General features: G+C 43.6%; 1 protein-coding gene across 1 annotated transcript in view; it reads right to left on the minus strand.

Annotated features, from left to right (window-relative positions):
• PDE10A (phosphodiesterase 10A) overlaps positions 1–27,763 on the minus strand; it is a 222,857-nt gene that overhangs the window by 12,745 nt on the left and 182,349 nt on the right. Inside the window, exons 14-18 of the mRNA XM_040965377.1 lie at positions 21,509–21,651; positions 20,243–20,326; positions 19,076–19,226; positions 15,628–15,783; positions 9,335–9,507 (exon numbers count right to left, since the gene is read on the minus strand). Coding sequence (XP_040821311.1) covers positions 9,335–9,507; positions 15,628–15,783; positions 19,076–19,226; positions 20,243–20,326; positions 21,509–21,651 — 707 coding nt within the window. The remainder of the gene's footprint in view (positions 1–9,334; positions 9,508–15,627; positions 15,784–19,075; positions 19,227–20,242; positions 20,327–21,508; positions 21,652–27,763) is intronic.

Genomic DNA, 27,763 nt, shown 5'->3' on the forward strand with positions numbered 1-27,763 from the left:
TGTCATCCTTTGTTACCTATTTTGCAGTTATATTCACAAGAAACACTGATTTTGGTTGATTTGGGCAATGTCTTTGGCAGGTTTGGTGGCAGTAATGGAAATGATTTCTGTTCCAGTTATTGGCGAGAACACACTGGCAATACTAATGGATAACGATTGATAATGACTAATAATGAAGTCCAGTCCTGACGGCCTGCTTCAAGCATGTCCTGCCTCCTTCCGGTGCAAGGACCTTAAGCAGCATTTCCACGTAAGTCACCCATTTCCTCTTCAGGTTTCTCTGCGCTTCACCATTTCTAGTACTAGCCTTTGATCCCTTCCATGCCTGTAATCTCCCTTGACACTCTTGACACTGGTGATTCTCTCTCTTTTTTTTTTTTTTGCTTTTGGTGAGTCTTGCTAAGAGGATTAAGTATTGGCAATTTAAACTTTATTGCTTTTTTCTGTTTTACTCCTATGTTGATCAATTCCTTAAATTCCTGATTAAAATAGGCATTTAAAGGTAAAAACTCCTTTGCCATTTTTAGCCTAATCCTACACATTTCGGCATGGCTGTACCTTACTGCCATTCAGCTTGACATATTCTTCAATTTTCCTTATAATTTCCCCATTGATTCTTGGAAGATTTAGAAGTGTGCCGTTTAATATCGAAGCAGCTGGGGCTTTTTAAGACAGGTTTATTTTACTTTTCATTTGACTCTATTGTAGTCAAAATTATCTTCAACCCTTTCAGGTCTATCCCCTCACTCCTCAGCGCTCAGTCTGTGTCAGACCAGCACGCAGCGCACAGTTGGAGAGAACATATATCCTCTGGATGTCAAGTTCCGTGAGTGCTAGCTCTACGCAAGGTCTGCGGCTCCTCGGGAGGCACTGGGGCAGGGCTGTAAGGCCTCTCCACCTGTGGCTCCAGGTTTGGGACCTTCCCGTGTCGTCCTGCAGGTGTGTCTCCGAAGTGTCGCTATCAGGACTGCTGTGCCTTCTCAGGCTCGCCTTCGCGTCGTGCCGAGTCAGCTTGCATGGCACCGACGCCCAGCAGCACTCTGCCTTTCCCAGCACTTTGCCCGACTTTGATACAGCCCAGTGGTCATGTAAAGACTGTTCGTATGCTCTGTGTTTTCCCATCTTGTGCTTTCAATTCACCTTCCTCCCTAGTGCATGTCTCAGAGACAACACAGAATTCAGCCTTGCCATCTCTCTTTCCTGGTTTGATTATCACTGACTATCTTAGGCATTCAGTCAATCTACATTTAATTGTATGTTGTACAGGTATCTTAAAGTCCTTTGCCTCGTGGGATCTGTTTCTATTAGCTGCTTATTTTTTCTTGGTTATGAATCCAATTCTGTGCTTCTTTACAAATGGACAGAGTAAGCATGTTAGTCTTTTTGGGCAGCATGTGGTATCTGTCCCATGTTCCTCTTTGGTTTATGTCCTTTCATATTTTTAACAATTATTTAAAAATCATTTCCACTTTTCTCACTTCACAGGCTAACCCCCGTGGATGTGGCCTGTGGGCTGGCCCTTGTTCGCTGGCCCCTGATTCCGACAGTCCTTGCTGAGGAATCTGCAATCTGTTTGTCTTCATTTTCAGTTTTCCTATGGCAGGAAATGACTGGTCCTAGTAGCTCTCTTTGGAAGGCTCGGTTTGAGGACTGGGTCAGGAAGCTCGCGTGTGCTGTGGTCCACATGAATGGTGTGTGTGGTCTTGCTGCTACAGTGGACTGAGGTACATGGTTGTATCCTAGGCTCTTGTCACTTACAAAGGTAAGGGTTTTGGGTGCTGATGTATACAAGGTAATTTTATGCATGAGGTGAGAAAATACACACACACACACACACACACACACACACACACGTGAGCCCCACATGAAAGACACCCACGAGGAGAGGGTGGTGGGTCCAAATGCCAAATGGAGATGGGGCGGGCGAGGAAGAACCCTCTTCCAGTTGTGGGCTGAGGTGCAAGCGCAGCAGTACCTCTCAGTACATCCTTCTATGAGGAAGGGAGCAGGACGCCTCTATAGTCGTGAAGTCTTCCCGAGAGTTCTAGGACACTTCCATCAGATTCCATGGCTTCATGCACGCATTTACACGGCATCTGCCCCCCGATCCTGCATGAAGCACGTGAATCCCAGGGAAGGGGGCTTTCTGACTGACAAGCAGGAGAGCAGAGCTCCTCATGGAATGGGTGCAGTGCCTTGCAGATCGTCCCAGATCAGCAGACCCTACACTAACCACCTGCTCATTGCCTGTCACTGCCACTGCTCTGGAGTGTGGTGTTCCCAAGGGTCCTTGGCTTCCAGCAGGATGGAAGTCTGTACCCTTGGCATGCCATCCTGACTGCCTCTGGGCCAGGCACCAATGCCATGCTACCCTCACTGCCTCTGGGCCAGGGCACCCATGCCATCCTCACTGCCTCTGGGCCAGGGATCACACAGTCTCAACCTGGGTATAACTCGTCTCTGGCAATGAGGCAGGAGGAGTTGTCCCAGATTTCTGGACCCCCTGCATAACCCCCTCACCCCTAAGATTTCAACATGAAGTGACTGGGCACACTTTCCTCCATAATGACTTCAGACTTCAGCCATCGGGACTGTGAAAGGGAACATTCCTGTCGGTCTGTTGCTTTAAACTCCTCTCCACCATCCCCAGTTACTCAGACATGATAAATGGATCAATGAAAAATCAAAGGGGAAATGTGTAAGACCTTAGAGATCCATGAAATTTAAAATACAAAATTCCAAAGTTTATACGACACATATGCACAGTATTAATGATGAGATTTAGTTACAAATGCCCTACTTTTTTGTAAAGAAAGAAGCAAATTCAATTTAACAACCTAATCTTCCATATTAAGTGACTGGAAAAGAAGAGTAAAAGAAGGCTTCATGAAGCAAACAAGGATATGAATAAAACATAGAGGACGCCGAAGAAACAGAGAAAAAAATCATAAAACCAAAAGCACGTGCTCTGCAAATACATAAAAATTGACCTAGTTTTATGCTATGCTCACCAAGAAAAAATATTTAAAGGGAAGATTCAACTTTCATGAAGCAGAAGTGAAGAGGGGTGTTACTATTGAAATCGATGAATAAATCATAAAACACCATCAAGGGTTGTTCACCCAAAGGACAGACACGTTAGAGTGAAATGGGCGAATTCTTATAAGAACATGAGCAAAACCGACTCAGTTAAAAACAAACAAAAAAGACAAGATGACTAGAACCATAACAAGTGAAAAGACCGAAGGGAGTGAGCTGTAGTCCACTTCCTGACGACCTTGTGTAGAACAGTCTGGCTGGGAAACGGTGCAACCAGGACGGAATTTCTTCAAATCTTGACTAGAAAAACAGAGTTCCAGGAACTCAGGGCTAGTGAAAAATGAAGCCATGTGAAAACAGGATAATAAATTCTGGCAGAACGTGAGGGCAAAGGTAACCTAATTCCCTGCTGCTGAGAATGTAAACTAGTACCAGCACTACGGCAGACGGAATGCCGACAGATCTACCACACGACGCAGTCATCCCACTCCTAGAAACTGATCCAAATGGAAGAGGTCGGCTTATCAAAGAACCATTTGTGCCCCCGTGTTTACTGAAGCCCAACTCATAACAGCCGGATATTCGGAATCAACCCAGATCTCCGTCAGCTGACGAGCACATAAAGAAAATGTGGTGTGCATACACTACGGAATACTACTCTGCCTTAAAAATATGTAATAAGCTGGATGCAGCTGGAAAGCTTTTGCTTAGACAAATAACTCAATTTCAAAAATACAAATATCATAGATTTTTCTCTGATAAGGTGGCAGTTAAGATAGAATACAAAAAGTGTATAGGAATTAAATGATCATTTGGGACATGAGTGCTGTGTTTAGCCCAAGTTTATACTCCTATCGAACTGGGATCCTAGCACTTTTGACGTGTTCAAAGCTGTGGTTCACGGCAAATGAAGCCATTTAATAGAGAATAGATCAAAATTACGTGTAAGCAAAAATTGAGAGAGGGAGGGAAGAGGATGGAAGGAGGACAGGGAAGTGAGGGAAATGAGATTATCTTCTTGGAGCTGTACTGAGGAAACACCGTGTCTTTACATCAATACAAACATATAATAACCGGAAGCGGAAACGGACTCCTGGACATCACCAAGCAGTTAGAAGCAGGTGTCAGGTGTAGAAGAGTCAACCTCTCAGGTGAGAGAAGCACACTGCAGCCCGTGAGCCCGCCTTCCGGCTTCTCTGCACAGACTGAGGGGAAGCCAAGCAAAGGCTGGAGGGTAGAGCACACAGGGCCTGAGGAGGGAATTCCTGAAGAGGAAACACAAGGGCACGTCCCAAAGCTGAATTCCTATTCTCAAGTCCTTTTCAGAAAGGCCAAGGCCAAGGATAACTCAGGAAAAACTGAACCGTTAGAGTGAATGTTAACGAGCTCCTGAGACAGAGAAGTCCGGAAAGGTAGCAGAGCATGTTATAAACAACACGTCCTACAAATTAAAACCATGACTTGACAGAGAAGGAAACAGGAAAAGAATAGTTACTCAGTCTAGTGTAAAAAAATCAACCAGGAAAACAAACTCACAGATGATCCAGACGGCCAAAGTGGAAGCTGGGGTTTCTAAGTAACTAATGCACACACTAGATAACCTTCAAAGATTACATTTGGGGCCCGGCACGATGGCGCAGTGGTTAAGGTCCTCGCCTTGCACGCCCGGGATCCCACATGGGCGCCAGTTCTAATCCCGGCGGCCCTGCTTCCCTTCCAGCTCCCTGCTTGTGGCCCAGGAAAGCAGTTGAGGATGGTCCAAAGCTTTGGGACCCTGCACCCATGTGGGAGACCTGGAAGAAGCTCCTGGCTCCTGGCTTCAGAAATGGCTCAGCTCTGTTGCGGTCACTTGGGGATTGAATCAGCAGATAGGAGATATTTCTCTTGGTCATTCCTTTTCTCTTGAAATCTGCCTTTCCAATAAAAAATAAATAAATAAATCTTTAAAAAAAAAGAATCTGTTACCAACACTCTTTAAGCAATATTAGATGATGAAATTGTCTGGACGTCAGTGAAACCACAGCACCTGGAAATCCACCTCAATGAATGAAAAACATGGGAAATAATTTACCTGCAGAAAACCATAAAAAACCAGTTTCCTTGTGTTGTCATTTGCCAGGTGACCATATAAAACCATTTGCAATCATGTACTTAAGAAGTTCATGGCGAAGAGGGTCAAAAAGTAGTAAGAGTCTATTTCAGTGCCAAAAAATACTGGACATGAATGTATACAAGGAGTCTTCAAGATGTCAATAAAATAAAATGTGAATTAGGAAAAACTTGGCATGGATTCCAAAAATGTTTTACACCAAAGTAACATACATTTTAGCTTCACCTACATTAACTTTTAGAAGCATTTTTGCATGTAGTAATTTAATACATAATGGTGGGTGAAAATATGGATGGAAAAGGAATTCTGATTTTTTTTAAAAAATGATTTTTACATGAACCAGGAATTAAATAATATTAGCTAAATGTGTGCAGGTAGAAATGCTCATTCTAAACCTAACAGGAAGCACGTAAAAATACAAAGAGAGCCCAGCAATAAAAGATAGTACAGGACACAGAACACTAACAATGGACCTCTCATGAAAAGAAAAGAGGAATGGCCAAAGACAAAAAACCAAGAGAAAATGACACAGTTGGGCAATAACAAATGCAATTTCTTTGAATGTAACTGACTAAGACGTCCCTTAAGAATCAGTACTGCCCATGTTCAACTACTACCGCCTCCAAGAACTGCTTTAAGCATAAGGACAACGAATTACAAGAAGAGAATGTAGCAGGCTAATTTTCAGCATAGGAAAGTTGTGCAGGTATTTTAGACAAGGAAACTTTTATGGAGAGAAATATAAAAATATTTCAATTCATATTGATGAGAGATTAAATCATAGAGAAGACATAATAGCTGTAAATATATGAGCAGCAAATAACAAAGTTTCAAAAATACACAAAGCAAAACTGATGATACATAAAACCTTCAGCTTTGTCTTTACTGGAAACCGAATTTCTACTTAGAAATAGAAAAAATGTATTTGTGATACCATCCGTGAAATAAACAGTGTGTCTTATGAAAAATGCTATTGGATGGATTTAAATATACCATTTTTATTTTATTTTTGACTAAGGGTCATGCTGTATTTCATAGAAGAAGATAATATACTTTCTTAAGTGAACACAGAAAAATAATTAAGATGTCAACGTGGGGGTAGCCATTTGGCCTAGCAGTTAAGGCCCAAGGGTCCAAGAGGCATGCGTCCCTTGGGTGCAGCTTCCTGAAGATGGAGATGTTGGGAAGCAGCTGGTGATGGCTCTGGCACCAGGCTCCCTGCACCCACAGGAGACGGCTGCTGGCTTCCACAGAGCCCAGCCGCAGCTACTGCAGGAGTTTGGAGAATGAATAGCAGATGGGAGGCATATCAGAGTCAAAGTGGTTGTTTCTGATAGAAACAAATAAACAAAAAAAAATACTTAAGTAGAATACTGTTTCTGCTTAAATATTCATGATGCAGGGGGTCAAGGTCATGGTGTGTAACTGGCTTTGGGACGAACGGTACAGCAATAGAGAAAAAGAGATAGAAAACACCACAACAGGTTAGCAATCCTTGAAACTAAGTACTACGTCTGAATGGACATTTGGTTAACTCTACTTCTCAGCAAGTTTGAAAATTGTTTCAAAAATAGTTTAAAAATAATTAAGGAACAATTTCCACAAAAGTTTTGCACAGTCAATGAAAGGTAAATATTACGTTACCAGGTATGCATGATAAATTTCAATACAGTTCAGTGATCAAAAAACTGAGTATATTTGAGAATTCAGTAATTAGCAATAAATGGATCAAGAGTTTCAAAGAATCAGGCAAGTTCACAGCTGGAAACATGGCTCCCTAAAGAACATGTTTATAATACACGATTTTAATATCCTTCACAGAAAATACAGGTTCAAACTGATTCTTAAAAAGTAATCAGGTCAAGGCAAAATAAGCCAAGTTATTAGCAAGCAATTACAACAAGTAAAAGCAAATAAACATGCAAAAATCTTCAACGCAGCGAGCAGTTAGATGGCACATTCGATGAAAAATGACCTCTCAATCTGCCTTACAGTCTTTTCATAAATTAAAAAAACGTGTATAAATTTACGGCAATCTATGCTGTATATATTTTTAAAGGGTCAATGGGCAAGACTATGTAAAAGCAAGAGCTTATTGCAACATCATTTTTTCATGTGAAATTCTGGAAGCATGAGCCATAAATATAGGAAAGGGCAATTAAGCAAACCTTTTTTACATAGTCCTCCATTTAATATTATATCACGCAATTCTTAACACATTTGGAATAAACATACGTGGCCTACAGAACAAACGGAGAGGAAGAGAAGCGAATGTGCTGATACACTGTATATGCTGTGCACACACACACCTATGCAAGAACACAGGTAACAAAATGTGTGGAATATTTTACACAATAAGTGGTAGGTGCAACCATGCAGAAGAGGAGAACATTATTTACTTCTTGAATAATCTTCTGCACTCATTTAATCGTCAAAATATGTCATCTTTAATCAGTGTCAAAGTCAATCATACAAACATATAGAATATATATATATACGCATTAACCATTAAAATGATTTGGTAATAAAATCTGAAATTATTTTGATACTATAGTTATGATGCTTAAAACAGTAAAGAAAATTGGTACCAGTTATGGATTCTTAGTTACCAGCTAGGTGGTCGGAGGAAACCACAGGGACCTCATGCAGCTTGTTACCACCACAGATGATGTGGGCTCCCACCGACCAGGTAGGTGCCTGGAGTCACAGCTGCACTGCACAATGCCCTTCCCATGGGGAATGAGGGCTTCTGGGGACGCCCCAGAGGAAGCCAGGCTTCCGTGAACTCTTAGCTGTGTGTTCACATGATCACATGTGACAAATATGACACCTGTATACAACATTTTCTAGGATTCTAACCATTTTGTAAGGTCCGTGCCACAAAACTGACCAGCCTCTGTTGCAGGTGACAGACACTTGACCAAAGGCACCAGCATCATCGTACATGAAGACATTCAGTCTCTTAACAGAGGTTATCTGTATTCATGAGGGTTTATGTATTTGAAAGGGAGAGAGACAAGATGGAGAATTACAAAGACAGGCAGACTGGCATCAATGGAGACATGCCATTCAGTGGTTCAATCCTCAAATGCACAAAAGTCTGGCCAGTGCCAGGCAAATTCCTGTTGATAGAAACTCCATCCACACCTCCCAGGCAGGTGGCAGGAACCCAACCACTCAAGCCATTACCTACCATCTCCAAGTGCCTATCACGAAGTCGGCATCTACGGCAGAGCCAGGACTTGAACCCAGGCCTTTCTGGGTAGGAGAGGCAGGCGTTCCACATGTTAGCTTCATGGCTGTACCACATGTACACCCTGATATTTATGTCTATACTCATTTGTAAAAATAATAGTTTGTTTGGGGGTATCTATTAAGCTCTCCTTGTCAGAATGAAAAGGCAAGCAATATCCCTAACCTGCTCAGAAACACCTGCTGAGACCAGGACAGAGGAGCGGTGCGGAGTGTCAACAGAGAATGGACCGTCTCAGCGAGGCTGAATGTGTGGATCAGCGCTCCCACATCTGCAGTACAGATGGTGTCACCTGGCAAGGAGGTGGTGTGAGATGCAGGCAGAGCAACAGCACCGGAAGCTGCTCCCTCCCACGCACTGCAAGGAGGGAGCGCAGGTTAGCCCTGAGAGGACCGATCTACAAGGAACAGAGCCAACCACGAGTGGTTGCAGACGCATCATCCAGATAGCCCTGCTGCCTCGCTGCAGGCTTTCCATGTGAGGGACTCCGAACATCCAATGAGTCCCGTTTGCTCTGCTCTGATCCCTGGGTCACGAAGCAAACGTTTCACTGTCACTGCCTTTCCAAAGCCCTGAGCACAAATGCCAGTGCTCCGATCCTTGTGACTGCAATTCCAATTTTACACGTCAGCATTTGAGTTCTGAAAAGTCGATCCATTCCCACTTGCTTCTGCACCAAGCGACCAAGCCCTGCCTCCCGAGGTCACCATCTGCCAGGCTTGCTTTTAAAAGTGCCTACTCCTGTGTGACGAATTTATTCCCTCAAAACACTGTCATGCCAAAAATCAGATAAACAAACAAACAAAGACACGTAAAACCTCAGTCAACAAATATGTAAAGATCACATTTCTTTTCCCAAACATAAATTTATGCCAAGTATCAATTTAGTACAGACAGTTCCTGGACTTGTAAACTTTAAAAGTGACTTTTACCTATGAGACTGGTTGTTAAGGTTTAGCGATCCAGTCTGGCACATCTCTTCCAACTGCTTCCTGTTGCCGAAGTACAGGGCGAGGTCTGTGGCAATGATGGCTTTGCGGATTATCTCAAGCACCTGTTCGTACTCACTGGAGCTCAGCGTGGAGAAGATGTTGTGTCCCTCCAACTGGGGAAAAACGAAAATAAAAACCACCAATAACAAGCACGAGCTGTGGTGCCAGGACAATGCTGTCAGCCAATGCTGCCGGACACGAGTGACACGCCTTGGGGCAATGAACAGGTAGGCTGGGGTGACTGTGATGAAAACAGCCACTCTGGTTTCCCCTTAACAACAAAACTCTCCTTTGAATCAGCCACACGACCTGAGTCACAACATCTGCTACTACGCAATTTCAGTGCCTCAACTATACCTAGCTTCTAGATGTGTTTTGGTAGCTAGAGGACTGGATGATAAACACCTCAAGACCGTTTCTTCTTCAGCTAAGCATTCAGTAACGCTCATCTTTTATTGGGACACAGAGGCCTTAAAAAGCATTTCTGTCTACTCCAGTTCGTATAAAACAAAATATTTTCTGTGTCCTGAAAAAAAAGAACCCATGAGCTGTATAAGCTGCTTAGTAACACCCAGGAGAAACCCTTCTTCGAGGCAGGGCCCCATTTACAGAAAACACAAACCAGCCAAGGTAGTCTGCTTCTCTCTCCGGAAGGAAGCTGGGAGTGCAGGTCTTCACCATGAACAGGAGCAAAACTCTGGCCATCTAATTATTCCTCTCCCACAGAATGTTCTACAAAGCTTTCACAGTAATCTCTCTCAAATAATTTTAAGGGATTTTCCCCTAGTTGAGATTTAAAAAAAAAATTTATCCAAATATCAGGTTGAGATGATTAAGATAATTACTTTTCAATAATTTCATTATCAGTAAATAGACTCTTGCCGCCAACTGATTTTACTTTCCTCGGTCGATGTGTGTTGATTGAGAAGACACGAAAAGACTTCAAATTTCACCTACCAAAGTGGAATTTTTTCACAAAATCAGGTTTCTCACTAAGACACTGCTTCACACTCTGAAATACAGTTGTACACATACCAGTGGCTTTCCCTTCTTTAAAAACAAATATTTGTTGGGCCCGGCACAATAGTGTAATGGTTAAATTCCTCGCTTTGACCATGCGAGGATCCCATATGGGCACTGGTTCTAATCCCTGAAGCTCCACTTCCCACCCAGCTCCCTGCTTGTGGCCTGGGAAAGCAGTTGAGGACAGCCCAAAGACTTGTGACCCTGCACCCATGTGGGATACCCGGAACAAAGTTCCTGGCTCCTGGCTTTGGATCGGCGCAGCACTGGCCGTTGTGGTCACTTGCGGAGTGAATCATTGGATGGAAGATCTTCCTCTCTGTCTCTCCTCCTTTCTGTAGATCTGCCTTTCCAAAAAAATTCAACAAATCTTTAAAAATAAATAAATATTTATTCAAAAAGCAGCTTAAAAGCAGAGACTGAGAGAGAAAGATCTACCACCCACTGGTTCACTCCCTAATTTACTGCAATGGCCAGAGTAGAGCCTATCCAAAGCCAGGAGCCCCTTCTGGGTCTTCCATGTGGGTGCTGGGTTCCATGGCTTTGGGCCATCCTCTACTGCTTTCCCAGGCCACAAGCAGGGAGCTTGATGGGAAATGATGCAGCCAAGACACAAATTGGTACCTCTACGGGATGCCAGAACTTGTTGGTGGAGCATCAGCCAGGTGAGCCATCACACTAGCCCCACCACTGGCTTTTCAATCATCAGATTCTTTCTATATCATTTATTCTTAAGGCTTTAAAAATGCTTAAATTACTCAATGATAAATACAACATATGGACTCGGTTTGAGCTACTTATTTTCCTGACAATATGGCTTTGCACCACAGTAATTTCAAGCACATGGTTTTACATTCAAATTGTAAAATTAGTAAGAACTTCTGGATCCATTCAAGTTGGACATAAATATCCATCTAAAATGAAGTATTTGCTGAAAAGCTAGCAAAATTTTGATTCAAAAGAAACTCTATAGTTGCTGTATACACTGGCTATTTTTGTTTCTAGACTTTTCACACTGTAATCTCATTTTAAGTCACAAATGAGGTCAGGGAGGTGGATGTGATCAGGACGAGAACCACTGGAGTGGCTCTCGAGACACGTGTAAAACACACGTGCGTTGCGACACGGAGCCTGGCTGGCCAACCACAGGTGGAGGTGAGGAAGGTGGCTGAATTTCTCACTTTCTAAGTCTGTCCCAATGTCACTGCTCTTCAATTTGTAGACGCTTACTAGAAGAAAGCCCTTTCCCTGCCTTAGGCTGTAAGCTCAGCTTGTCCTGGACACGCTCAGCAGTGAAAGGCGACCGTTAGCCTCTGCCACAACACAGGACGCTTCATGACCTGCTTTCCACTTCATGAACACTGTTCAGACACGCGCACGTCTGCTGTCAGCAGGCCCTGGGAGCATGAGCAGCCTTTGGTGTCTGTAAGTTAGGTGATGGGGACAGGGTGAATCACCACTGTAACCACAGGAACCGGAGCCACAGGTCAGAACCAACACAGGAAGACAAACGGCCCTTGTCTAGAAACGATTAAAAATACTAGTAAATATAAATAATTTCCCCTAAAGCCTTCGCCATTTAGCTCTGTATAAGAGATTCTCACAGAAAGGCTTTGTAGCTCAGAGTTTCAAACCCATGTGCCCCCGATGCTTTCCAACTGGGTGACAAACCATTGTGCTAGGGAGCCACAGGAATGGTGTGGATAGTTCAGGAGCTTAGGGATGAAGAAAGTCACAATGCCTTTAAAAGACACATACCACTCAGTTTCACAGTTAATTACCCAGTGCATTAAAACACACTTGAAGGAAACAATTCAGAATTTTACCTAAGGTTTAGGGGACAGCCTTCATTCTGAATCTTATTCTGCCACTTACTATGCGAGGCATGGACAAGTCACTCAATGTCTGTGTTGCATCTTACCCTTATTGTAGAAAGGGAATGAACAATAACAACCTCATCAGGATACTACTAAAGGTGAAGAGTGCAAAACAGCAAGAACTCAATACCTCGTAAAACACTGCTCACAACAAAATCTACAGGCCGGACTTATCCAGACAGAATTATGGGAGAGCATACAGGACAGCCAGACCAGTTAACCAACCAGTATGTCCAAGCCATGAACTTTCCTCTAGCCCTTGACCCTTCCCACCCTAATCAACTATGTAAAATCATCAAACATTAAATAAAAAAGAAAAGATAGTGTTGTATACAAATGCATCTGCAAATTACACTTAAAATGAACTGGAAGAACTTATAATAAAAATACACTGCTATAAAAAGTAATGAAAAAGACATGGGATGCCACGATATTTGTTACCAAAATAAATTTCTGAAACCACTTTTTAGAAAACAACCAGATAACTGGCTAAGAATGAGAATAACCAGTCCCAAGGAGTCCTTCATTGTGCCACCATGGGGAGCATGTTAAGGCACACAGGTGGAGGGGAACCTGCGACACACAATGTTGGAGAAGGAGCAGACAAAATGTGGTGCAGTGTGTCACGTGGGGAAGGTGCTGGACAGACCTCAGCCAGGAGCAGTGGACAAGGGGCCACTCCGGCACTTCCCACAGCCTCCAGTGGGAGCCTTCTCAGTGCCCACCATGACCCACATACAGCCCTAGGCCCCTACCACTGGGGAAGTATCCCCTGTGTCCTAGCAGGAAAAGATAACAGGAAATTCAGCCAAAGAAGACTCAAGATTCACTCTCTAGCTATTCTTGTCCTTATTTCATTCATGACTTAGCCTCCCACCATGGCCCACTCAGTAAGGGTTTCCCACTACTTCCATCCCACGATGACCAAAGTCAAGGCAAACTAGGATCTCATATATATTTCCTGGAGCTGGTGTCATGGTGCAGTAAGCTAAGCCTCAGCCTGTGGTAACCATGTCCCACTGGCTTCTTCACGTCTGACCCAGCTGCCCACTTAGGGCCTGGAAAGCCATAGAGGATGGCCCCAGTCCTTGGGTCCCTATTCCCACATCCCCATCTGGATGAAGATCCTGGCTCCTGGCTTTGAATCCACTCAACTGCCCGCCATTACAGCCAATTCAGGAGTGAACCAGTAGATGGAACATCTCTCTTTCTCTGCTTTTTCTATGTGATTCTGCCTTTAGAATAAAACTAAATTAAAAAAAAAAGGCCAACACACACTTTGTGAGTTGCTCGCTCTTGTGTGTCTGTGTGCTAAGGTAGAAGTTAAATTCAGAAATATTTTTATTAGGCACTGCTTTTTGCATTCTGCTCACTGCTGTCTCTGCTTACTCGACAGTACTTTCCTGATCCCCACATCTCCCAGGAGTTCTCAGAGGCAGCCTCTGATCCATATGCATTATATATGCATATAAAATACATATGTATATTACACTAAATATATTATACATATATTATAAATTTGTTTTGAACCTCATGTACATTCATCTGAATCTATAGAAGCCTTGCTATTCCTGTGTTATGTTCAGTAATTTATAGTCTCTCAACAAGAGAACAAAGTTGTCCCTGTTATGCCTTCAACAGGGACAGAAATGGCATGTGTCCTATCTGGATTCTGACTATCCTCTGAAAATGGCCAGCGGTGTGCTTATCTGAGCTTACTGCACCAGGTTCCTGTGGCAATGGCCTCCATGCATCAGCTGGAGCCCACAGCACTGCCTGCCTCTACGGATACAAAGCCCCCTGAACTTCCACTTTGGACAGCAGCCATGGGCGCCAGTCCTCCTGGAGCTGAGGGGAGATACACACCTCCCCCTCCCGCTGTGCTGCCATCACTGCCATGTTACACGGCTTATTTTAACATATTCATGGCTAACAGAGTTTGCAATTTCAAAACTTACTCTGTTATATTTTAAATAGGCTTTTATGAATGCTACTAAAATTAATTTGTAATTTAAATGGCCATAAAATGTCATTGTCAAATGCAGGAATTCAGCTCAGACATGGAATGCTAATTCACTGAGTTCAAATTATCCCTAAATGAAGACATCCTGGTGTCCCTGCTGGCGTTTCTCCTTCTGATAGAAAGCAAATAGTCTTGGATGATGAGTGAGTTCCAAGTAGACATAAACTGTTATAAGCTCCATAGTGTTCCTCTAGTTAAACAAATCACATTGTACAATGACATATGTATCTTAATTGAATATGCATGGATACTTATATGTATCTGCATATGTGTATAAATACCCACATCTATCTATCTATCTATCCATCTAAGAATACATGATTTAGAAGGGAAAGGACTGGAGGTGAGTGGACACCAGCAATGACGGTCACACACTGCTATAAGACAGGACTTGCCACAAAGGGCAACATGAGTGGCTTCCTGGACACGGCTTTCCAATGAGTGCATCTGCTCCCTGTGGACAGCGCTTCTCCCTTCCACCCAGAGGTGCACTTGACTAAGTTATGGTCTGCGCTCTCAGGGCCGACAGAATGTGGCCACGGAGCAGGCAGGACTGCCAACCGCCTGGGTGGGCAGGCACAAGAGGGAGGCACCAGGACAAGTCTGGAAAGCTGAGTGGAGGCCAGTAAAACATGTCCCAGGTGAGAGAGGGAGGCTTGACTACCAGAGGCACAGTGGTTCCGCTGTGCAACCCTGGAAACTCGAGACTTCCCCGGGGTCCGTCCAGGGACCTCGTGAGGGTCTACTTAGAGGGGCTGATGCTGAGAGGAAGCGGTGGGTCCAATATCGAGGCCAACAGAAATTTATTTTTAAGATTGTGTGTTTTAGGAATCCAGTCATTAAAACTTAATAGCTGCTTTATCAGAGATAATTTGATGAGAAAAGTGAAGAAAACAGCAGTACATTCTTACACTGAAATGAGACCTGCCACATCTAGGTCCATTTAAATGGGTATCTAAAACCAATAAGTGGAAAAAAAAGACCAAGGAAAAATTTACCTGACCTTTCAGATTGACTGTTCCATATATTCTACTGCAAAAATACAGTACCCTATCTGCTTTTTATCAAATATCGATGTTATTATTCTTGACAGTATCTGGACTAGCTGATATAACACCTACAAGACAAACATGCATATTTGCATATGCAAAAATCTCTAAAAACTCATGTTTAATACAATATTTTCTCTGACAATCCAGTTGTGACTCTGAACAAAAGGTTCTGGAATGCCCTCACAAACCAGCACCTTCTCCTGGCAAGTCTCCTGGCTGGGCAGGGATGCAGGTGGACGGGAGAGGGGAGCGTCTCACCTGCAGGATGGACACCGTCTGTGAGAAGTGGTGCTGCTCCATGGTGGAGGTGGAGTAGAGAGCGGCCAGTGGGTGGTCGAACTTCTGCAGATAGCTGTTACTGAAGCCCCTGTGGTCCAGGTCGTGACACAGACACGCGATCAGCAGGCCTTTGCGCTTCAAGGAATCAGAGAACATGGAGATATTCAAAACACAGACACACAGCTCACAGGCAGCTCAGCATTTAGCCATTTAAGAAGGCCAACACACTTAGAAATCTGCCAACTTCCAGATAATGCATCTTCTTTTTAACCAGGCTCAGCTCTCATCCAAAGATCCACTCAAAGGAAATTCTGACGATGCAACTGCTACTACAAAGAAGGAACTTCATCTCAGAGGTGAGCAAAGACGGAAAGGGAAGGAGGAGAGGAACTCCATCTCAGAGGTGAGCAGAGGTGGGACAGGGAGGAAGGAGCGTGCGGCAGGCTCGAGGGAGAAGAGCACCAGTGCACGGGAGCAGCAGGCACTTCAGGGTGAGCTTGGCCTGGAAGCAGAGACACAGGGAGACAACGGGGCAGGAGGCTAGGGATCCATGGCCTCGGATTCTGAGTGGTCAAGCGAACTCTATTTCTGGTGGAAAGGCAGGTTCGTGAAGTGGGTGGGGAGAGAGAGAGAGAGCTTCCATCCACTGGTTCACTCCCCAATTTATTCAATGGCCACAGCTGAGCCAATCTGAAGCCACGAACCAAGAGCTTCTTCCAGATCTCCCATTTGGGCCATCCTCAACTGATTTTCCAGGTCACAGGCAGGGAGCTGGATGGGATGTGGAGCAGCCAGGTTATGAACCAGCACCCATACAGGATCTTGGTACATGCAAGGCAAGGACTTTAACCACTAGGCCATTGCTATGCTCTGGCACAAGAAAGTTACAGGTGGGGCAGGTTAGCAAAGAATAGACAGGAAGGAGTTCATGGCTGAACTTCACAGACATGAAAAGGACATGGCTGGTTCACAGAAAATGGAGATTTGCCAGCTTTTGACAGGTAGTGTAAAAGCTCCAGCATTGGCTGGCCTCAGCAAGATTGTAGTCGGAGGTCAACAAAGGGCGAGGTCTGGGCCTCAAGTACTGTAACGCCAAGAATCCTGAGTGAAGAAGGGAAATACCACAATGGGACAGAACTTCCAGGGAGCATGCTCAGTGCAATGGGAGGGCAGACATGAGTCTACAGGTCTGCCCTGGAGAGCAGTCAGTGACTTTGCACTTGGGAGTGGCACCAGCACAGCCAGCCAAGGGCACATGCTGACAGGAGGGCATGCTGCTGTGGAGCAGGAGTGTGGAGGGCAGCAGGGGTTAGCGCCAGAGAACGCCTCACCATGCACTATTTTAAGAAACACTGATTTTTTGGGCCCGGCGCGGTGGCGCAAGTGGTTAAGTCCTCGCCTTGCACGCCCGGGATCCCATATGGGCGCCGGTTCTAATCCCGGCGGCCCCGCTTCCCTTCCAGCTCCCTGCCTGTGGCCTGGGAAGGCAGTTGAGGACGGCCCAAAGCTTTGGGACCCTGCACCCGCGTGGGAGACCCGGAAGAGGCTCCTGGCTTCGGATCGGCATAGTATCGACCCGTTGCGGCTCACTTGGGGAGTGAATCATCGGATGGAAGATCTTCCTCTCTGTATCTCCTCTCTCTGTATATCCGCCTTTCCAATAAAAAAATAATAAAAATAAATCTAAAAAAAAAAAAGAAACACTGATTTTAAAAGGCAGCATGATGGGGACAGAGAGAGAGAGAGAGAGAGAGAACGAGCGATTTTTCCACTCTGGTTCACTTTCCAAGTGTCCCCAGAGAGCAAAAGTGGGGAGATGGGGCCAGACCAAAGCCAGGCGTGGGAAATCCTATCTCAGTTTCTCTTGTGGCGACAAGGACCCAAGCCCTCCAGTGACCATCATTCGCAGCTCTCCGATGTGTATCTGGGAGTGATCCAAAAAATGGAAGATCTCTCCATATCACTCTGCCTTTCAAAAAACCAAAACTAACAACAGAAACAATGCTGTACAGTAGCTTAATGCTAATATCTTCATTTTTCCCATTTAAGCTTAATTGTTATTGAAATTACTTTCAATGATTTTAATAAACTGTGCCAGATTTATGCACATGTGAAGAATTTACAATCAACTACTTTTGTTAAAATTTTTCCTGAAATTTGAATGGCTCAATTAGAAACTAAGTAAACTCTTTAGAAACTGTATTTTTAAAAATTTGCATATGTTATTTTGCGATTGTTTTCATAGAAAAAAGTCTTGACGCTTTGGGACATGCAATGACATACTTCCCAGATAACAGGAATGTACCTAAGAGTTTTAGTCTACACTAACAAAATTTTGTTACATATTTTCATATACTTCAGTGCTATTTGAAAAGATAATTTCAATAGTTTTTAAATTCACAGGCTATTACTTGGCAAAGAGAAAAGATCAGATCACTTTCTCAATAGAGATGAACAGAAAATACTGAAACAGTCAAATATATGGGGGTCAGTGAGATAAAAAAAATTGCTCTTTTTAAACAAAATTATTTGAAAAAAGAACAGATCTCGCCTGAATCTTTCTGGGGTACGTGGTATATGGTAGATTACTAACTAGGTTAAATACTGCTTCAACTAACCAGTATCTTTAAGAAACAAAAATACTGGCAGGAAAACCGGCTACTCCAGACTCATCGGGGATTAAAGCGGCACCTTACACTTTGGTTCTGAAACACCTGTTCCAGGTTCCCTGCTTAGGACTTGAACTTGGTCTGATGATGGAGAACCATATGATGGACCTCGGGAACAGTGGCTTCCACGGGAATGTGACCTTGAGTCAGCCACAACAGGCTCTTCCTGAGATAGGGAATCGAGGCATGTGTGAGCTCTGGGGCACCAGCGTGGACAGAGGGAGTCCTTCCAGGCCAGGAGGTGCAGCAAGGAGGAAGCGGCACCCTGGCCGAGGTGCTCCCCGCCACTCAGCACTTGGCTGGAGTTTGGGGTCAAGAATTTCAAACTGTGGGAGGTGAATGGCCAAGACAGTCCCCGCATCTGCCAAGTCATGTTTCTTAGAACTTTGGTTATGTCACCAACTCTGGGTATGCAAAGTGAAGCAAGACAGTGAGACATCTCAGAGCCCTCCCGCTGTCTTCTGCAGGAGGAGACAAAGGAGCTTCTGCGTAATGGCTCTACTGAATGCTCTGGACTCTCCAATCAGCAGGATGATCCATGGCTAAGGGGTGTCAAAATACACTGTATTTACACCTCGGCAGGGTACTTAAAACCAAACACTTTGGTGCGGTTTATGTTTCTTTATCTGCATTTGAAACACTAAAGAACATGTCAGTGCCGGGGTAGAGTAACGTAAACAGTGTATTTCTATCCATTTACAGACTGTATCCACCCTGAGCCAACAGCCCGCACCTCCGTCACCAGTGAGCACGCCCACCTCCAGGTCAGTGAAGAGCCCGTAGGTGTTCTGCAGTATGGCGTACATGCAGTGAGCCACCGTCACCGCGTGCTTCCAGTTGTGGTAGGGAACCCGCCGGTAGTTCTTCTTCACAGACATGATGAAGCGGCACAACTTCTCGAGCTCAAAGCTGTGCGGAATAGAATGCACCATGAATGAAGGCAGCAGAGAGCCACCGTGTCTCAGGATTGCCCTGCAGAGGCGCAAGCCTGCCTGTCGGAGACACCACATGGGCCCCGTCCCTGAGCACGGGGTCTCACTCTCAGCTTCCTCCTGGGCCTTGCATGGCATCTGCTCTGTTATTGTCTCTGCTGCACCAGGCAGGAAGCCTGAGACGCAGCACGCGGTGGCCCAGTGCTAATCCTGGGGGTTAGGTACGTGATTTCCCTCTAAGGGGAGTCCAAATGGAAAGTTTTCAAACACCTATCTAGTAACGACAGTGAGGAGCCAACTGGTCAAATTCTCCATGGGTATTTAAGAAACAACGGAAGTTAGCTATCCACTGTATGCCCTCTTCTAAAATGTCAATGTCACGGCTAGAGAAAATACACAGAGAAAACATAGAATCCACGCGACAATTTGTTCTTAGAGAAGCTAAGAGCTCCTAAAAGGTATTTCATGCCTACATGAGTAAAACAGAGCTCAGAGAAACCGTTCCCTGAATTTCTAGGTTTGCGCATTTAAGTAGGGAATCATGAAAGGCCTGAAGCATCCGCAGTAAGAGAGGGCAGGGCTTACTGAGGAAGCAACGCACCTTGTACTGGGAGCTCCTCCCCCTCCAACAGGTGCTCACTGGTGTGTAAACTCACAGGGTGAGTTCTAAGCCAGGCATTTCTCTCTGGGAGCATCCCTGTCATTGTCAGTTTCACAGCAGAAAGCAGCTGGAATATCTATTTTCACTATAGCCTCTCAGACATGTGGCTGTTAACTAGGCTTCGAGCAAACCCTGGGGCAACCCAGGAGTCTCCACAGGCACTCTGTATGGGTGGAAGCACAGTCCAGCCATTTCCAAGTGAAATCATTACAAAACAAATCAAGAGGTGCTCCTACTTAAAGCTAACGAGAAGCAGAGACACGGTGACGCAAGGATGGAGAGGAGCAAGTTGTGCAGCCCAACGGGTGAGAACAAGCTCTGGTCATTCCTACCAGGAAGTCCCACAGGACCGATGGACCATGTAGACAAATATCCCAGGCCACATGTTTTCAAAAGGACCGATGTCAAAGTGGAACCTGAAAACAAGCAAAGGCAGGGCAGAGTTCAGACACACAGACAGATCAGACTGTTGTCCATCAGGAAGCTTGGAGACAGAGGGAGCTCAGCCAGCATCCTTGGGCCATCCTGTCGGTCTCATCTCTCATACTAAGAGAATTCCAGCAGGAAATCCCCTCTATGCCCTTCAACGTGTGGCCCACTATTTAAGTCACTGGCTAGTTTTCTGTTAAATAACATGTAAAGTTAGGGTTTTGCATTAGAATGTACAAAAATATATGGCTATTACACATATACTGCACAACCCATTCATAAAGCAGAAAAAGGCATCGTCAGAAATATTAGTTCCCAATGAAATTGTTCTATCTCCTATTTTTAAGCCAAGATAAAAATTTCATAAATGTCAACATCTAAAGTTACCATCTATTTTTCACATGTTAATTTAGTTACCAATATTCAACTATGAAAACCAGTACAGTACATAAGACAGTACTTCTATAAACTTGCTTAGAAAGGGAATAATGGTATATCTACTTCACTAGAGTGAGATTGTAAAATCTATGTATGCAGAGTCACCAAAAACTCCATTTTCCATAACACCTAACAGATCCCTACATGCATTTATCCCTATCATTTTGAGCACAAATAAACTTAATTTCTACACATTTTGGAAGTACTCTCATACTTTCTAGAATTATGAGGCATATGTCAACTCTGCACCACTTCTGACAACTCCCAATGTGGTTAGAAGTATTGGTGTGTGCTAAGAATGGACTCATAACGTGTCTCAGGTCCAGACACCAGTGACTTAAAGACAACAGCATAAGGCTGGGAAACAAAGCATGAAGGCTAAATTAACATCTAAACTCTTCAGTTTAGCTAGAAAGTAAATTTCCACAGCAGTGAGAATTTTATCACATGTGTGGTTGTTAAAATATCCAATGCCATTTTGAAATTTTTAATTTTTAATACTTTGCAGCGTAAAACACGCAGCAGGGTGCTGATACAAGTGTGCACTGAGGTCAACTCAATGCATGGCTGAATGCAGACTGCTCCTGCAGGTAACCATCAGAAGACAACAGCAGCACAGGGAAGCCTACGTAGCATATAGGCATGCTCCTTGTCCCCTCTAGCCTGCCTCACTGCACAGTCCAGCAGCGCAAACACCTGCTCCAAAGAGGCTGGGAAAGCACGACACTCACAGTTCAATCTCCTTGCAGAGGCGAGCGGGCAGGGTAAAGCGCATGAGGCCTTGCCACTCCTCCGCCGTGCAGATGCTGTGGTAAGACAGCTTCTCCATGGTCACCCGGTAGATGCACTCCGAGTGACGGATCCTGTGGTACATCTGGGAAGCAGACAGGAGAATGAGAACAGGAAAGCTAGCAGAAGGAACGCTTGACGGGTGTCGTGTGGCTATTACGGTTCAGAACTGCCGCAGTGGAAACAAAGGTTTGTATATATGAGTACATGGAGGACGCATACAATCTGAACTTGAAATGCAACTAGCTTCTTCAAGAATAATTCACCATTTCCTTTGCCATTACAGTTGAGTCTTGGTTTAATTGATTATTTTTTTTTCCTATTCTTTAAGTACTAGCTTTGGGGTTTTGCTGATGACACAGTAACATGCTCAGACTTATCACACAAATTTGCGTATTTTAGTCATCAATCGTGTACACAGAGTGGGGCTGTTAATGGGTTTTTCATGGAAAATGGACAGGTTTTCATCAGCCATTCATTTCCGCATCCTATTCAACTCAGATTTGTGTGCAACTGTGCTCCAGCCGGTAACTAGATCAATATGAGATAAAGAAGTGCTGGGACTGGAGGAGCTGATGCGTGTGTGCACTTGTGAATTAGCAAACACGATACAATCGAACGGAAGGCTGTAACCTTCAGGGGAGCAGCAGGGACCTCTAGAGCGAAATAAAGCTGAAAACACCTGTTACGAGGCAGGTGAGAAACGGTCTTAACATCAACAGGACTAAATGTGCCAAAATTAAGGCAGTAGATGGCATCTTTTAAAAATCTTTACCCTAATTCATGATGACCCTGAAGTCTTCCAACATGTGCATCTCTAAGACGTTAGACAGTGAAACTGTTCACCAGCACAATGTGTTGGGAGACCCAATCCCTGTGAAGTCATAATCCTGAGACAGAGACTAAATACAAAGGAAACAGTTTTCAAGACAGTGATTTGAGGTTTAGTTCAGCTTAGTTTACATTGGCACCCTAGATTTCCAATTAGAGATTTTCAATTGATTGAAAAAGAAATGCCCCAAATTTTGAGATACAAATGGCTGTTATCAAACATGATGCTGATATTTGCATTTCCCAACCAATAATTTTTCTGGCTGAAATTGAAATAAAATGCTTATTTTGCTAGATATCAATCAGTGATCCACCAACTAATCAGTTATACTTTTATGTAGTATCAAGATATGTCTAAAAGTCAGCAAAACTCAATAAAATCCTTCATGAGAAGATTTTTATTAGTTCAAAAGTGTTTCATAAAACATGACGGATAAAGACATGCAGAGTTACAGGTAAAGAGAAAGGAACTAGGAAAGAAGAATTAGTAGGGCACATGGAGAACAGAGAAACACAACGGATATCCTCCTAAATCTGAGATGTGAATGGTCTAAACTGCAAAATTTAAAGTAGATTACCAGGTTGAATTAAAAAGCACACCTATAGCAGGAATGAATTACGTTCATAGCTGGAGACAGAGAGATGTATATCTCCACACACGTGGTACAAGGATAGACTCGCAGCAAAATGGCTGACAATGTCCTGATGGTTGGACGTTGGACTCCCCAACAATGTCCATGCCTACACTGTTGGAAGACACCTCAGTGGCAGCAGAATGGACTTATGAAAGTTCATGAATGACACCCATTGTAAAACTGGAGGAGAGATCAGTGGGGAGTGGAGGGAACTTAGGGATGAGAGGGAAGACCCCAGCACCTATTAAACTGTGTCATAAAAAAATGATAATAATAATAAAGCACAACCTGCTATACGATACTTTCAATAATCCAAGTTAGGGATTGGCATTGTGGCACAGCTGGATAAGTTGCCATTTGTGATGCCCACATCCACATAACGGTGCCAGTTCAAGTCCTGGCTGCTCTGCTTCCGAGTTATATTCAAGCTGGGGCATCTTGGGAGGCAGTAAATACAGGCTTGAGTGCTTTGGGTCCTGTTACGCAGAAGGGAGACCCTATAGAGCTATGGATTTGTGGCTTCAGCCTGGCCAAGCCCTGGTTTTCAAGGATATCAAGCAATGAACCAGAGAGAGTGTAAGAGGTGGGTGATGCATCTCTCCCTCTGTCTCAACTGGATTATTTGAAAAGCAGGCTTACACAGAAAGAAAGGGAGACACTCACCCACACCAAGGGAGGGAGGGAGGGAGAGAGAAAGGAAGTAGAGAGAGAGAATCTTCTGTTGTTCACTGCCCATAGGGCCATGGCGGCTGGGACTGAAGTCTGGGACTCCCCACAGGGCTTCTACACAGAGGGCCTAAGGAGTGAGCCATCCTGCACTGCTGTTGCAGGTGCACTGGCAGAGAGCTGGATGGCAAGTAGAGCATCGGGACTTGAGTCCATGCTCATCAGGGCTCCTATATGATGGTAGCATCGGAAGTTAACCTGCACCACCACGTCAGCCCCATAAATAAAATGTTATAAAACTCAAAGTAATCATATTTGAAATAAAGAAACAGAATAAAACAATATGAATTAAATATGATTTAATGCCAGTCAAGAGAGAGTTAAAATCACTGTACACCTTTCTGTGGGAAATGACAAATGAATCCTAAAATTTACACAGAAATACAAAAGGCTTAGAATGGTTGAAAAACAAACAAACAAACAAAAACCCTTTAAATGTGAGGAATAAATATAGAGGAATTATCCTGTCTAAATCTAACACTTATAGAGTAAAACAGCATGATACTGGTATCAAGAGACAAAATGGATCAATGCGACAGAATAGAGTATAAATAGACCTAACATATAAGGTTGGCTGATTTTTAACAAGGGTACATAGGCAAGAGCATGGAGAATGGATCATTTAATCAAAAAAGGTGGCAGAATAATTAAATACCCATCGCTGCTCCACCTTTTAGCTAACTAACATTAAATGTAGAATAATTAGACATCCAAATGCATAAGAATAAACTAACAAGCATTGCTTCTTACTTTGCACTATATACTAATATTTACTCACTTGATATAGACCTTAACATAAAACTTAAACTGTAATTTTTGGAGTAAAACAGGAGAAATACTTTTTGAACTTCAGCCAGGCAAATATTTACTCAATACAATACTTACAGCAAGATTTTTAGAAAAGGAAATATAAATATTTCTCCAGAATTGTAAACTTGTATTCTTATAAATAATCTAAAAGAGACTTAATAGACAAATCAGACTTGGAGCAAATATCTACAAATAAAATATGATTGATAAATGATTTATATCTGGGATATACACAGAAGTGAGGTTAAATGAGGAGGAACCAGAACACCAGTGATGACTTAAGGAGTGTGGAGGGTAACGGACTCGGGAGCACAGGTGTCAGCTTCTCCACCACGTGAGAACATCCGACCTTTGATCTACAAGGGTGCGCGCAGGTGTTTACCAAAGAAAAACGATAGTCTATGGCCACTCAGACTTCTGCACCAGCTAGCTGTCCACTACAACTTGACTGCAGCCATAAAAAGCTGGAAGCACCTCAAGTGTCCATCACCAAGGGCCTACAGGATCTGTGACACATCCACACGACTACGATGCTCAGCAAGAAAATAACGCATACACACAGCGTTTCTGCACCTATCCTTCAGGCACAGCGAGAGTTCCCCTGCCCCTCACTGCACTGTCCATCTTCTCCACGTGCTGCTGCTTCTAGTGCCTAGTCAGTTGTTCTCTCAGCCTTTGTCAAAGGCTGCCAAGGATCACATCACCAAATCCAAATGCTCCATCTTCTCCTGGATGGAAGTGGATGGGATGGACCAATCCAGATCAAGATCCCACTTTCTGGATGTCTGACAAACTGTTCTTTCCATCATCCTACGTTGGTGGGAAACAAGGCCCTCTGATTCTTACCAGATGTTTATGCATTCACCTTCCTGCCTGCCCAGCATGTGGGAAAGATGACTGGTCTCAGGAATCTTTCCAGAGTATTTGCCCTGCTCTGAAGTGCCTGTACCTCTCATGGCTTACAGAATCCTTTGCTATCCATGATGCTGCACATGACACCCTACTCCATTTTTCAGCTTCCCACCAGCAAAAGCTCTCTTGTCAGGCATCCATCTGTGCCACCCCCTGCCCTCCTCATTCTCGCTATAGCTATTTTCTTTGTAGCTTTCCACAGTTGTTGCTTAGTTGGGCTTTTCTCCCCTCTCCTCCCCTTGGCTTGGGTTACACCAGAACAGGCAAGAGAACTTTCCATATACCTTCTTAAGTACATCATCCCATAAAGCTCTTTGAATTCTATTCTTACAGCTCTAAATAATCCCACTCACTGCTTTTGGACTTCAGAAAAACCTGGTAACAAGTATCTTGTGTTTCTCTGGTCCCCTCCCTGCCCAAAAAAACCAAAGTCCTTGGGGGACAGCCCTCGTACAGTCTGCCTAACTGCTTAGCACAATGACGATGCTTAGGGGCTCAGAGTTTACTTGTCTCTCACACAGCACTTGTTCTCTTCCTGTGAAATCTTTCCATGAAATCTGGATGTAACTTACATGAGCATTTACACTGCTCTTTCTGGCCACTGGCTGGTATGACCTTATAAATGTTGGAGTTTGTTACTAAGGGAACAGGAAGAAAGCTTGGTTTCAAGAATTAAGAAGGTTGGTGGCTGCCAGTGGACGTGTAACTCTTGTCATTGAGCCCATATAGCTCAAGTTTGTCAGCAATACCATTTCTTGGGCGGAAAGAGCACCCTGGAATTTTAGGTTATCTTCAAAATTGGCACAGAAGGGAATGCCTCATGCTAAAAGAAAATATGTTTTTAGAATGATTATCTTTTTTAGGATAGCAGTATTTGAGGCATGTTTTCCTAGAGATGGTGGGATAAGGACGAGCCAGCTGAGGCCTCTATCAGGACAGGGTTGTGGTTAGGGAGGTACGTTGAGGCAACTGCTTTAGGTGCACTTTGCTCAGTGCTATCACAGAAGTGGACTCTCCTATCTGGACCAGATAAGTCCAGCTGTTAACAACTGGGATAATGGAAGTAATGGCTTGATTTTTACTTTGACCATGATACATGATCCTGTAAATTCCCATAGGAAAGGGAATGATCAAATGCAGCTAACTTCCCATTCACTGTAATCTGGTATTACTTGCAGTTCAGGGTAAGCCTACAGCAAAGCTGCTGATACAAGTAACTTTGTTAAATTGTAAAGTAACACGCTTCTCTAACCATTAATTCCACTCTGCATGATTATCTCACATAAATTCGACAAATATCCTATGAGGATTATTTGCCATTTTACAAGCTTACAGCCCGTGATCACAATTAATCCATATTGTTATTTTTATGTAGAAATTTATACACTGAATACAATTTTAAATTTACCATTTGCTTTTGCTAGTATATTTAGTGTTTAACACTAATCACAAAATAAAGTTTTGTTAAACTACTTTACACTTACAGGAAAAATAGTTACTTTTGGCAACTATTATGGATTTTCATCTTCTATTTGCTTAAAGCATTTTTAGTATTTACAGTAGAATATATTCTAGGGAACTAGCAAGTAATTCACCTAATGGTGATAGAAAGACGTTAGCTCTTTTTTTCATTTTGCATACCTGTTTGATCTACAACAGTTGAGGAGTTAAGTTCCCTGCTCAACCAGAACAGACACTCACATGTGTTTCTAAAACCAACTCTTTGATGGGTTATCAGTCACAGGCACTGGGGTGTGAACAAGGCACCTGCTCTTGGGAGAGAGGAACAGCAGTGTAGCAAGCCCAGCTCTGTCAAGAGGGGAAGGGCAGCTGCATTTTACTAGGGCAGTTTATGCTCTATGAGAGCCCCATGGTCAGCCCGTCGCGTAGGTTTGGAGCTGTCCATAGTGGAAGGATCCATACAACAGAACACAGAGTCTAAGAAGCATTAGTCACGAACAAACTAAAGATATTAAACAAGGAAAGTAATTTGATACTACTAATAAAGAGGTAGATGAATTCCAGGATGTTTCTTTGTCATTCAAGTCATTAACAAAAATACATATCTTTTAGATACATCTAAGAAACACCCCCCATCGTTTGGGACATACAATACACACATGTCCTACTCAACACTGTTATCTCCACTGCAAATTTAATGCACACAATTCTTCAAAGTGCATCGATAGTGTTCAGATTTATGTCATTCTACTCTGAACAACTTTATCAGTCCTACCTGCTGCCATGTCCAGTACTTTGTTTATGAAGATGTTGTCTAAACCT

The sequence above is a fragment of the Ochotona curzoniae genome, unplaced genomic scaffold (assembly GCF_017591425.1).
Source record: "Ochotona curzoniae isolate NIBS_2020 unplaced genomic scaffold, NIBS_Ocur_1.0 scaffold_3890, whole genome shotgun sequence".
NCBI classification, from domain to species: Eukaryota; Metazoa; Chordata; class Mammalia; order Lagomorpha; family Ochotonidae; genus Ochotona; species Ochotona curzoniae.